The sequence below is a fragment of the Grampus griseus genome (genome assembly GCF_964374135.1).
Source record: "Grampus griseus genome assembly, chromosome: 2".
NCBI lineage: Eukaryota > Metazoa > Chordata > Mammalia > Artiodactyla > Delphinidae > Grampus > Grampus griseus.
This window is the reverse complement of record NC_139018.1, coordinates 78,726,808-78,740,655: the sequence shown is the minus strand read 5'-3', so window position 1 is coordinate 78,740,655 and position 13,848 is coordinate 78,726,808. Positions and strand designations below refer to the sequence as shown.

The following is a 13,848-nucleotide window of genomic DNA, read 5'->3' as shown; positions in this document are numbered from 1 at the left end:
AACAGGTCTACCATACTTTTTTTTTTTTTTTGCGGTACGCAGGCCTCTCACCATCGTGGCCTCTCCCGTTGCGGAGCACAGGCTCCGGACACACAGGCTCGGCAGCCATGGCTCACAGGCCTAGCTGCTCCGCAGCATGTGGGATCTTCCGAGACCGGGGCACGAACCCGTGTCCCCTGCATCAGCAAGTGGACTCTCAACCACTGCGCCACCAGGGAAGCCCTACCATACTATTTTTTAATCACTCACCTATTGACGGATCTTTAATTTAAAATTTTTTGACTATAACAAACAATTAGGCAATGAACATTCTTTTTACTTATATTTTTAAAATTTTAGTACTGATTCCCAGAAGCAGAATGGCTGACTCAAAGGGGTTATGTGTTTAAATTTTGTTACATATTGCTAAACTATCTTCCAAAAAAATGCCAATTATACACTTACATCAATAGTGTTTAAAGATTTATTTCTCTCCCTTCCAACACTAGGTAAATTAGTTTTTCATTTTTGCCAATCCAAGGACAAAAAGATTCTCATTGTTTTACTTGCATTCTGTGATTGTATGTTACTTTCTGATTGTTATCCTTTGCTATTTTGTATTCCATTGTTTGTCATTTTATTGATTTGTTAAAATAAGGAACCTTTATATTATATATCCAGGAACCTGGATATTATTATTTTGTCTAGTTCTGTTGCAATTATTTTGTCTCAGTTTCTCCCTTTTAAACTTTGTTTATGGTATATTTTGTTATTACAGATGTTTTAAATTTTTAATCACATCTTTCAGTCTTCTTTTTAATAACAGTAACAAATGTTTTATTTTATTTATGTATTTTATTTATTTATTTATTTTGTGGTACGTGGGCCTCTCACTGTTGTGGCCTCTCCCGCTGCAGAGCACAGGCTCCGGACGTGCAGGCTCAGCGGCCATGGCTCACGGGCCTAGCCGCTCCGCGGCATGTGGGATCTTCTCGAATTGGGGCACGAACCTGTGTCCCCTGCATCGGCAGGCAGACTCTCAACCACTGCACCACCAGGGAAGCCCACAGATGTTTTATTTAGAAGGCCTTCTTCACCAAAAGATTACAAAAAATATCATATTTTTTAAGCACTTCTGTAGATTTTTTTTCTTACATTTAATAGCTATATAGTCTGTCCAGGGAATTTATTTTTGTCCATAGAGCTCCTTTATACTCTTACAAATCATTGAGGATCACAAAGAACTTTTTTAATGTGGATTATAGCCATTATATTTACTACATTAGAAATTAAAAGTAGAGGAATTTTAAATATTTAATTTATTTTAAAAATCAAGTAAAATCCATTGTATATTTCATACATATTGTTAATGAAAAATATATACTCCATAATGAAAAAAAGAATACATAGTGAGAAGAGTAGCATTGTTTTACAGTTTTGCATATCTTTTTAATGTCTGGCTTAATGAAAGACAGTTGGATTTGCAGATCTGTTGTTGGTTTCAGTTTGTTTTAAGATGTTATTTTGCCTGAAGTAAATGAAGATAATCCACTCTTACACAGAGGGAAGTTTATTTTAAAAGTTTTTTCATATTTAGGAATATTATTCTTTGATACATATCAAAACTTGACAGTTGATAGATTTCTTGAAAGTTTCGTTGTGGTATCTGAAACCATGTTAAGGAAGTCTGTGCAATTAAAGTGAATTGATTTTAAAAATGGAGAGATACACCTTGTTCATGGATGAGAGGACTCAGTTGAGGTGTGGATTCTGCCCAAATTGATCTATAGATATAATTCATTTCCAGTCAGAGTCACAGCAGGATATTTGATAGAAACTGACAAGCTTATTCTAAAACTCATATGGAAAGGCAAAGGAACTAGAATAGTCAAGACCATTTTGAAAAAGAACAAAATTGGAGAATTTCCACTACCTAATTTCAAGACTTACTATAAAGTTAAAGTAATCAAGACATTGTGGTATTGAAAACAGGGTAGACATTATAGATCACTGGAACAGGGTCAAGTTCAGAAATAGACCACAGGTATATGGTTAGTTGGGTTTTGACTAAGGCGCCAAGGCAACTCAGTGGAAAAGAAATAATTTCAGCAGTGGTTCTGGACAGCCATATGCAAAGTATGAAACTTGACCCATTCCTCACATCATATACAAAAATTAACTCAAAATGAATCATAGACCTAAATATCAAAATTAAAACTTAGGAAATATAGGAGAAAATCTTTGTGATTGTGCTTTGTGCAAAGATTTCTGTAGACACCAGGGCACGGTCTTTAAAGGAAACAACTGATAAATTGGACTTCATCAAAATTAAAAATTTCTATTTGAAAGACATTGTTAAGAGAATGAAAGACAAACCCCAAACTGGGAGAAAATATTGGCTAAATACATATCTGATGATGGACTGGTATCTGGAATTCTCAGAACTCAATTATAAGAAAACAGCTTAATAAAAAAATGGCTGTAGATTTGAACAGATACCTCACCAAAGAAGATATATAGATTTCAATAAGCCTATAGAAAGATGCCTAACATCATTAGTCATTAGGAAAAGCGAATTTAAATCATAATGAGATATCATTATGTACCTATTAGAATTGTTTATAAAAACAACAGTGTATTAACTCTTGACCGGTATGTGGAGCAAGTGTAATTCTCATACATTGCTGATGAGAATTCAAAATGGTAGTGCCACTTTGGAAAAATGTGATAGTTTCTTGCAGAAACATGTGCTTACTGTGCGATCTAGTGTTCTCACAGACATACCCAAAAGAAATGGAAACTTACATTCACAGAAAAATCTGTACAGAAATATATATAGTGGCTTGCTTTATAGTTGTCAAAACTGGAATATATAAATATGCTTCAACTGGTGAGTAAATAAACACATTGGGAAATATCCATACAATGGAATATTAGTCAGCAATAAAAAGGAACCAACTACAGATACACACAACAGTATGGGTGAATCTCAAATGTATTATGCTGAGTGAAAGCAGCCAGCGTCAAAAGGCTACATAATGTATGATTCCATTTATTTGACCTTCTGGAAAAAGCAGATTTATAGAGATTGAAAACACATTAGTGGTTACCAGGGACAGGGATAGAGAGTTTGAGGGGCTTTGGGGGGTAATGAAACTGTATTTGAGTGGTTGAAAGCTGTCAGGTAAGTAGTGGCAAATGCAAGTTTTTCAAAATTTCAATTTTTCACTCTGAAATTCAAATTTTATCTTTGGCAACATATACTGTCAGTTATTTTCCTTGAAGTTAGGTTTATTTTGTTCAGATTTTTTGCTGTTATTCAACTCTGAATAACTAGTTTGTCAGTCGTTCTGACAAACATTCTTTTTACACAAGTAAAAATTGTGTGCAAAATGTGTACTTCCCACTCTGTCACACAGATTTTTTAAAAAACAGATACTCAAGTCCAAATTTAATAACCTTAATAATTTTTTACTCTTTCATCAAGGACATTTTTAAACAAAACTGGTGGGTTTTTTTTTGTTTGTTTCAATAACTGTGTCACATTGAGGAATGCTGGGACCACTTACTGTACTGGTTGGTGCCACTGCCTTGATCCGTGCCACCAGTTTTACCCATTATTGCACTGTCACTGTATATGTAAAGACAGTGAGAAAAAAACTTAATAATGTCTTGGTATTAATATGAAAAAGTATTGTCGGGCTTCCCTGGTGGCGCAGTGGTTGAGAGTCCGCCTGCCGATGCAGGGGACGCGGGTTCGTGCCCCGGTCTGGGAAGATCCCACATGCCATGGAGCGGCTCGGCCCGTGAGCCATGACCACTGAGCCTGCACATCTGGAGCCTGTGCTCCGCAATGGGAGAGGCCACAACAGTGAGAGGCCCGCGTACCAAAAAAAAAAAAAAAAAAAAGTATTGTCCTTGTAGCTTCCCTGAAACAATCTTGGGGACCATGAGAGGTTTGCAGAAGACAATTTGAGAATTCTGTATTAGGGGTTTAACTCTTTGCTGATTTAATATATTTGTTGCTTGTATCATAGGATTATATTTTCTACATAAAAATTTTTAAGCTATCTGTAAAATTATGTTTCAAAAATGAATTAAATTGTAATAAAATATTCTGATCTAAATATTCTTTATTCTGCAGTTCAAATACACTCCACCAGGTGGCATCATACCTCTGCTTGTTACCAACTCTTCCTAAAGGTGAAGACACGACTTTTGATAAAGAATTTCTTCTAGAATTGTTGGTAAATATTAATGTTCTTTGAATTTTGCATGTGGTTTTCCCTACTTTTTTGAATCATTCTTTTTTTTTTTTTTTTTTTTTTTGAATCATTCTTAAAGATGTAGGTTGGTACAGATTTTTTTCTGGGCTAAAAAATTGGTAGGTAATGCCTACTTGTTTGGGAACTATATCATCATTTGATTTTGTCAGATTTCTTTTTCATCTCTTAGATTTCTTTTTTCAAGTCTCTTACCTCTTAAAACTGCTTTATAGCATGGATTTGTTCCATCAGATATTTCCGAGCAACATCTGTGTCAGGCACTGGATTCAAGCACTGGAGATACAGAGATGGCCGACACTGTTCCTGCCTTTAAGAGATCACAGTTATACCTACACACACACATACACACACACACACACACACACACACACACAGATATCTATCTATTTATCTGTTTATTTTTAAGTTATTATTTAAATATAGTACCTTGAATATTAAGCCATACCTTTATCACTAGAGAGCTCAGGAATGTTTAAAAATAGAAAAAGTTATTACCGACTTAGTGGTTTAAGAATTCTAAGGGATTTCTCAAGCATTTTGGGAAATGAGTATTAGTTTGAGCATCAGCTCTTAAACTAATACTTTTTTGTGTGAGGTTTTATTTTTTTTAGTACAGTTTCAGATTCATAGCAAAACTGAGGGGAAGGGATATACTTTATTTTTTAAACTTCCGTGAGATATTTCATAAAGTGGATGAGTATTTAACCATACGCCACTATGAATATCTAGGTTGTTTGCATGCTCACTAGTACAAATAATGATGCAGTCTTAATATATGCCTCTTTGTGCCCATATGTGGACATCTAGGAGAGGTACCCAGAAGTGAAATTATTTGATGTGCTTATTTAAAAGATAAAAGATGCAGCCAAACTGTCCTCCAAAAGCTGTATGTTCCCATCAACAGTGTATTAAAGTATGTCTCCTTAAGCTTTTTTCGGCATTGGATGCTGAGTCGCCTCAATTTTGCCAGTCTCATGGGTTAACAAAAAAACTTGTTTTTTGTTTGCTGACTGCTATAAGGTTGAGTTGTCTTTTATACGTTTCAGACATTTTTTATACCTATACAAATGTACACTGCATGGATTTGTAAATACATTTTTTTACACATATGGAACAATAATGGGCACATGTTTTTGTAACATATTTCAAGCTAATACTTCTAATACAGGGTATAAAATACAGTTCCTTACTGTAGAGAGGAAGATAATATGCTTATTTTGGGGTAGTAACAGGAAACTATTTGTAGCAGGTGTTTTAAGCCTGGTGACAGGTGTTTAAGTGCCATTTGGAGAGAAATCCTTGGGAAGGGTTTTAAATTAACTCAAGTATAGAAAATACTTTTTTATCGATATATTTACTTGCATGAAATGTATGTCTTGGGTCACTATCTTTCCCTTCCTTCTTACAAATCACTTTTTGTTGTCTCTGACTACAAGTACTTTCTAAAAATTCCTTGTCCTGTTTTCTGATAATGTAAAATCTTCTCTGGTAAGTCAGGTTTTGGAGATTAATAATAAATCCTTACTATAGAAAGAAATGGGGACTTTTCCAGGAACCTTTCTAATGGAAAATAGGTTTGAGTATAAAGTTGATCCTATCTATGCTTTTTAGGGTCTTATAGCTAAGATTTCATCCTTAAAATTTAAATAGTTACGTGAAAAGAAAACAGTTTTAAAAATTTATAGTGCTACAGCATTATCTTTCATTTCCTCCCCCTCTTAAGGGAGTTTTTTCAGGCTTTGGAATCTTCTAATATCCAACCAAATATGATTAAAAAATTCAACTATGCATATTGTTTAGATGATATCACACTGTCTTCTTTCCTAAAACAATACTATCTCTACTGAAAAGAACGTGACACATTTTTCAAATATATCATTATTTTGGCATCTCTTAATTAGGTAACAAACTTATTTCTGTATTTGAGGTAGATCACTGTAGTATTAACAATGGAGGGGTACATAGAGAACACCAAGTACAACTCTCTCGTTTTACAAAGAAGACTGAGGCCAAGTTATTAGTAAACTTATCCAGATTATTTAGCTAGTTAGTACAAGAATGAAAACTGTAACCTAGGACTTAGGGCTCCCATTTTTTTTTCTTACATTGGTGAATGCTGTGTTGCTGTGGGTTTTAAGGTCTTGGCATGTGCCAGACACTTTGACATTATTTTACAATATTCCACTTCATTTTCATAAGAAACCTAAGAAGGGAGTGACATTTTAATCTGCTTTACTGAACAGGAAACTAAAATCAGGGAGTTTGAAGTAACTTGCCCAGCTTTCACATAGCCCATAAGTAGAGGTGCTAGGTGTTGAACTCAGATCTGTCTGATTCCAAAGTCCATCACAATCAGTACCTCTTTCTTCTTTGATTTGTGGAGAACATGAAAAAAGGAAAAAAAAAATCTCTGTTAAGTGCTACAATAACTCAAAGACATGAAACTTCTCATTCCATACTTTGTGTTGAATTTCTCCATAAATTATTTTGATTGAAAAAAGATACTTCTGACTTTCTTTCTAAACCTGTTTCCTTTAGGTATCTCGTCATGAGCGTCGAATTTCTCAGATTCAGCAGTTGAACCAGATGCCTTTGTATCCAACCGAGAAAATCATATGGGATGAAAATATTGTCCCAACTGAGTACTATTCTGGGGAAGGTATGGTAACGACGTACAGTATTCAGATGTAACATGAAACTTAGTTTAGAATTCATCATATATAACTGAACATGCTCCTATCTGCTATATACATTAGGGTAATTTTCTGGTACCCTCAAGTTCAACTTTAGAAGCTAGAAACTATTCAGTGTTTTGAATGCTTAACATTAAGGATTTTTATTAAATTTAAGCATTGCCTAATGAAATGTGTGTTTGTGTGTGTGTGTGTATCATCCTGTATAAAATGTGCCCGTAAAGCTGTGTGTTCAGGAGACCTAATAATACAAGAAGTGTAGCTTTCATTATGTCACTGTAACAGGCTTTATTTGGTAGTGTTTTATTTTTCAAAGCCTTTTCTAGAGGCTCTTTTGAATTCCTTGTAGAGCCAGCTAATGACCTTCAAAAGAAAGACATTGTCATTAGTTAAGATAAATCCTTCGTTTTGATCCAGAGTAGTATTGCCTAGTATGTTCATCCACCTCTTTCAACAGATTTGTTTCTAAATGCTTATCCTCTAATGATGAGAATTTGCCACAATTCAGTATATGCCAAAGTGCATTCTGACACATTTTGAAGGCATATTTAAAAAAAAAAATTTCTGGAAGTTTTTTGAACAACAGTGTCATGATTAGTAGAGATGTGGCTATTTTAAAGAGATCACCAATATAGGTATTGGTATATTTATTTAAAAGAAAATTGTCTCTTCAGAGTCATATCCTAGAGCCATAATTCCAATAAACCCAGTGCACTAAAATTGTACTAGATTTCAGAATAATCAGTCTTCATATCTTTTTATATTCTGACAGTGATTAATGCATTGCTTTCTCACTTTTCTAATTTGTTCATACTAAAAGCATTTGTGATCATATATGTATGAATAACACTTAAGAATATTTTGTCTTTTTAATGAAAAGTTTGTGTCCTTGAAAATGTAAACAGTCTTATATCTAGCTTTTGGTACTATTCAGTGATGTTGGTCTGAGTTTAAAACATATTTTGCTTAGTATAAAGTGTTGCTTTTCTTTCGCTCCTATGATTAATGAAGTTAAGTTAAAAGAATTACTTCTCAAAATTTGTCTTTGTACCTGTCTCGCCATGGTTCTTGACTGACCATGGGTGAAACTGTGCTTGTGGGGCTCTGTATTCAATGCTGTGAGATAGGCAAAGATCAAAGCCAATCCGGCACAATTATGCAAGCTGCTTCCAGCTCCCAAGGAGAGAAAATAAGTGTGAAATTGGGGCAGATATTTAAAAAATATAGTATAAGAATTGTAAAGAAAGTCTTTGTAAAGTGTTGCCTTTTTAAAACCTTTTTATTGTAAAATAAACAGAAATATAGAAAGCCCACACAAAATAAAGATAGAGCTTTACTAATTATCTTAAGGGAAATACCCTAAAACCCTTATAATCACCTTGTCAGCTATCCCAGAATCCTCCTGTGTACCCCTTCCTACTTACTGCTTTCTCCCTCCACTGGAAAGTAACCATTTCTTGACTTATATAGCAATCACTGTCTCACTATTTCTTCATAGTTTTATTACCCAGTTGTGCATCCCTAGACACCGTAGTCAGTCCTGTACATTTTAAGATGCCTTTTATTTTACGGGTACCAACTGTATCCCTTTCTTTTGTCTGTTGAAGACCCTGAGTTGTTTGATCTGTATAGTTTTCCACAGTCTAGATTTTTCTAATTGACTACTCACAGTACAGTTCAACATGTCCCTCTGCTCTTTATTTATTTTTTCTACAAATTGGCTTGATCAGGCAGAGGTATTCTCTCTTTGGCAAGATCCTTGGTGGTGGTGTATTCTTTCATCAAGAGGCACGTGATGTCTAGTTGTGTCTGTTTTTGTGATATTGCTGTTTAATACCTAGATTTGTTAATTCAGGGAGGGTTACAAAATAGTGATATGTTAATTTTTTTTAATATAAGTATGCCATCAAAAGAGATGCTTTCAGCTTCTGGCTTGAAAGAAATTGAATTAGATTATAAGTCAGAGTTTACTAACAAATGATGTGAAATTTTTGTACATTGATGTTTCTTGCTTTTAGGTGCATTGTTTCTGTGGTAAGTATGGATAGGGATGATGAAAATAATATGATTTGCTAGTAAAATGTGTTTGGGGTTCTTCTTTTTTAAGATTTTTTTGATGTGGACCATTTTTAAAGTCTTTATTGAATTTGTTACAATATTGCTTCTGTTTTATGTTTTGGTTCTTTGGCTGCGAGGCATGTGGGATCTTAGCTACCCGATCAGGTATCAAACCCGTACCCCCTGCACTGGAAGGCGAAGTCTTAACCACTGGACCACCAGGGAAGTCCCTGGGGTTCTTCTTTTTTGACCTTTTTGATATTGGTGCTGAGTGCTTGGTTACTTATTATCCCAGGGAAATAGTGTTAGGTGAAGGTAATGGAAGGAATATGGTTCGTTAATGTTGTCAGAGAAGGGAAATAACTCCAGGAATAACATACAATCAATGCCTTATCCTTAAAGGCTAGCAAAACGGCAAAGGTTCAGAGCACCATAGTGATCACTGAAGATAGAGTTGTGTAATGTAATATACTAATTCAGTTTTCTTGGTAAATTTGGTCATGGGCTATGTTTATGGTAGCATTATTTACTTTGAGATTCACCAAATACAGATTAGGTGGTAAAGAAAGAATTTTTAAACTACTTGTGTTAGTTTTAAGTATCTTTAAATACTTTTTAGAAGCACTGTTTGCATATGAGTCATTGATGTGCAGATTACATGTATTAATGAAATTCATCCTTTATTCCCAGTCTTAACAGATGGCATTTGTTAACTTGGTTTCAGTTTCTGTGTGGAAATAAGAATACGACCTTATCAAATATGCTGTATTTTAGACACCAGTAAACTAGATTCTTAACAAATTTGTGCTGCCTTGTTTTAATACATAAAGCAGATGTCTGATTAAAACAAGTAATTCAAATATGGATGTTATTTTCCTTTTCAGGTTGTCTTGCTCTTCCCAAGTTGAATTTGCAGTTTTTGACTCTTCATGATTACCTCCTAAGGAACTTTAATCTCTTCCGCTTAGAATCAACTTATGAAATTAGGCAGGACATCGAGGATAGTGTCAGCAGAATGAAGCCATGGTTAGTAAATTGGTTCCACTTGCAATGAAGAGATGCAAACAGTGACTGACATACTTCTGTCAGAAACCTCACACGTGTAATTAGAAATAATATATCTGTGGTGAAGATGCCCTTTAAAATATGAGATATTTACTCTGTGAGAAGTTCTTGAATGTGAATTAGATATATCCAAAGTGCTAAAATAGAAAATATGTATCTGGGTCGTTGGAAGTGGGGCCGAGGGTAAGAGAAGAGAGGTCATTGTTCTGGGAAGTGGGGCGGGAGGGAGAAATGTAGGGGGGAGGAGGTTGGGCATTAGTAAAAGGGTAAAGAGGGAAGGGTATGGGCTGGCCAGCAGGCCTGTACTAGGCAGGGCAGCTTAAGTCCTGGGAGAAGCTTATGATAAAGGGGTATTCTGTTACTCCAGCCGCTCTTGTGGCTGTCACCACTAGTCTCAGTCAGCCTCTCTAAAGGACCTGGCAGGAGATGAGGGGCATAGCTGAACATTGCACAGAGTGGAACATTGGAACATCTTCCCTGCCCTCCATCCATAGGTTGCCTTGAAGAGACTAAATCATCAGCATTTACTTTTAGGGCCTGTTGAGTAGGTTTCGTTATTTGAAGAACTTTTCTGCCTAAACTCAGCTTTCCACCTGCTAGCTTCTGTCTGGAACTCCTTTAGCTAAGAAAAGACTTTCACTCTGTTGTAGGCAGCTCTGCATTATAAGATTTGTGAAGGTTCATTTTGCTTTTTAGACATGACTAACTTTGGGTAAATGCCCTTCGTTCACTATTTCATTCTAGGTATGAAATTATTGGAGATAAGTTATATATCACAGTTGACTGTAAATGAGTAAAATAATTCTGTAAAATGAATTTTCATTAAATTATTGTCACACCATGCATACATATGTACAATTATACTACATTCTGTGTGAAAAGCTTAACATATTTTGAGTGTGAACTGATTCAGGTATCTTCCAGGCTTCTCTCCTTACTAATTACAGAGAGCTGCATGGACACTGTGATTATGATGTTTTTTTCATTTCCATATTTTATTTCATACACAGTTCTAGTTTTTAATTAATTATTATGTGAAAAGTTATTCTGGGTGAGAGTCTAAAACACAACAAAGTATTTTTGACTTAATAATCAGTTGAGTCAGTGGGCAGGCTAGCACTGTGCAATTTGTATACCCACTGGCTGATCGTCTCTGCCCACAGCTTTGCTGAAATTATTGCCCATTGTTTGGACCCCAGGGGAGTGCTTGATCAGAAAGCTGCCTTATAATTTATGGTTACCTTGCACTTATATGCTCAGACTCTGGACCTAATTTTGGTCATTTTGCAAAGTAGGGACTTAGTAACCAGCAGCTCATCAAGTAGAATTCATTTATATTTTACTTAAATGCCAAATAAAGCAGTAATACTTGGAGTTCTTATGGTTTATTAATAAAATATATTTTATTTTTTCTTGTGTTACGCGGGCCTCTCACTGTCGTGGCCTCTCCTGTTGCGGAGCACAGGCTCCGGACACGCAGGCTCAGCAGCCATGGCTCACGGGCCCAGCCGCTCCGCGGCATGTGGGATCTTCCTGGACTGGGGCACGAACCCGTGTCCCCTGCATTGGCAGGCAGACTCTCAACCCCTGCGCCACCAGGGAAGCCCCATTTTTTTTTAATTTACATTATTTTCTGCTAGTGGAAGAAAATGTTACGTTTGGGAGATAACTATTGATAATAAATTTTTCTAAATTTTCATTCCTAATTGCCCATTATTGGAAACTGTTAAAAAATTATGAGATCTTGAGGGATAGGGCTTCCTTCTGTTTCATGTCTGAAGGTGGAAAAGTAACAGAGGCATTTTTACTTATTGTGTAGTTCTAATCATGTTTTTAGGCTACTGAAACTACTGAGCAGTGTAAAAGAGGATGTGCTTATGAGGATCAGAAATCTATACTCTTTTAATGCCTCGTGTTGCAGGTAGATTTTATAAAGGAGGAAAGAATTGGGGAGAGTAGATTAGTGGTTGCTTGGGAGTAGGAAGGGTTGACTGCAAGTAGACAAGAGGGATCTTTTTAAAGTATGATGAAGATGTTCTAAAATTGGATTGTGGTGACGGGTGCGCAACTTTGTAAATTTACTAAAAGTTATTGTACATTTACAGTGAATGAAGTTAATGGTATATAAACTATATTGCAATAAAGTTGTGAAAAATGGGGAAGGTGATAGAAAGTTATTACAAAAGCTTTTAGACACAAGGTAATGCCTTTTAGAAATTGTTTTAGTACTGACCAAGTCATTGGATTGCAGAACTTTTATTTTTAATTAGTTTCACTCTTTGATGTTATGAAGTTTTATAATTTTCTGTTATTTACAAAAGCCTTTACTTAGGATATAGGTTTTCTTTATCTTTGTAAGCGTGTCATTTTTGGCAGTACTTTCCAATTTTGGCGTGTTGCTGCAGTTTTTGTATTACAGATTTCCCCAATACACTATTTAATGTAAAAGCTAAAGCACCAAAATAAGAAGAAAGAATGAATATTTGCTTGTTAGTGGTTCTGGTTATTACAGCTAGCTTGATGATTCCCCACACTGCCATCCGTAGCAGTGTCTTTTCAGTGTTTTAAATATTGTGCCCTAAAGAAAGCATTTGCATAGATATTGTCATTTGCTTGTTTTTAATTTCTTAAGGTCTAGCTTGTTCTAAAAGATTTTTGAAGCAACTTATAGAAGTATTTATAATACATAAGATAAAATGTAAACAGTTGAGGCTATCCTGATGAAGAGGGGAAGAGGGTAAGAATATAAAATAAAACTGAATGTGCTGGATTATTTCATTCTTTGACAAAATGGCTCATCTCTTACGTACATAGAGTTATATGTTTTTCTGGGAGTGTGGGGGACATTCCTCTACTTCCCTTTCTTTTGTGGGCCATGTTTGCCTGTTTCATCCTACCATATATACTTCCTAAATATTGAGACTTGGGGGTTTTTTTTTAGTTTAGAAATAAGAGTTACTAATGTTAGGGCTTAAATACTAGCTAACCATGTATTCTTAGTTACTAGTTTAACTTGTCCAAAGTTGAGCAAAAGTTGATCTTTGCTTGGGTAACCAGTCTTCTGCTTCTGGTTTCCAGGCAGTCTGAGTATGGCGGGGTGGTATTCGGTGGCTGGGCGCGAATGGCCCAGCCCATCGTGGCGTTCACCGTGGTGGAGGTTGCCAAACCCAGCATAGGCGAGAACTGGCCAACCCGGGTTCGCGCAGATGTCAGCATCCATCTGAACGTCAGAGACCACATCAGAGATGAGTGGGAAGGTAACTTTGCCTTTCAAGAAGTGGTCACCTTTTGCCGTTACAATTTATAGACTTTTACTTAGAGCATTAGCAAAGCACATTCACCAGATATTGCCCTTTTAAATTTATTAAATTTTATCTTTAAAATTTGTTTTAAAGAATGGCAATTGATTTATAGTTACTACTAGTAAAAATACCAAAGATCATACAAGAATAATTAAATACTTTCATACTCTAATAAAAAGCATAAAATAGCACGTATATCAGTGTTGTGAAAATTGCAGTTGGCAGAGCTGAGAGGAGAGCATTTTAAATCATAAAATTTAGGAAGATAATGTTTATGAATTTATAGGATTACTATAAAAAGAATAAAATATTTGTGTTCACTAAAGGAAGGGGGGAAACCCACATATAACTTGCACACATGCAAAGCAAGTAAGGAAAATTGGTATTTTTAAGAGATAAAAGCAGTCAAAGTAAAGTGAATAGGGATGCATACAATTTGTACCAAAGAGAAGAAGTCAGATAAAA

The 13,848-nt window shown here is 35.4% G+C and overlaps 1 protein-coding gene across 3 annotated transcripts in view; it reads left to right on the top strand.

Annotated features, from left to right (window-relative positions):
* Positions 1-13,848, top strand: part of AQR (aquarius intron-binding spliceosomal factor) — a 121,683-nt gene that overhangs the window by 33,106 nt on the left and 74,729 nt on the right. For all 3 annotated transcript variants that reach the window (XM_082649008.1, XM_082649007.1, XM_082649006.1), the window contains exons 14-17: positions 4,124-4,226; positions 6,804-6,924; positions 9,901-10,042; positions 13,160-13,338. In XM_082649008.1, coding sequence (XP_082505134.1) covers positions 4,124-4,226; positions 6,804-6,924; positions 9,901-10,042; positions 13,160-13,338 — 545 coding nt within the window. The remainder of the gene's footprint in view (positions 1-4,123; positions 4,227-6,803; positions 6,925-9,900; positions 10,043-13,159; positions 13,339-13,848) is intronic.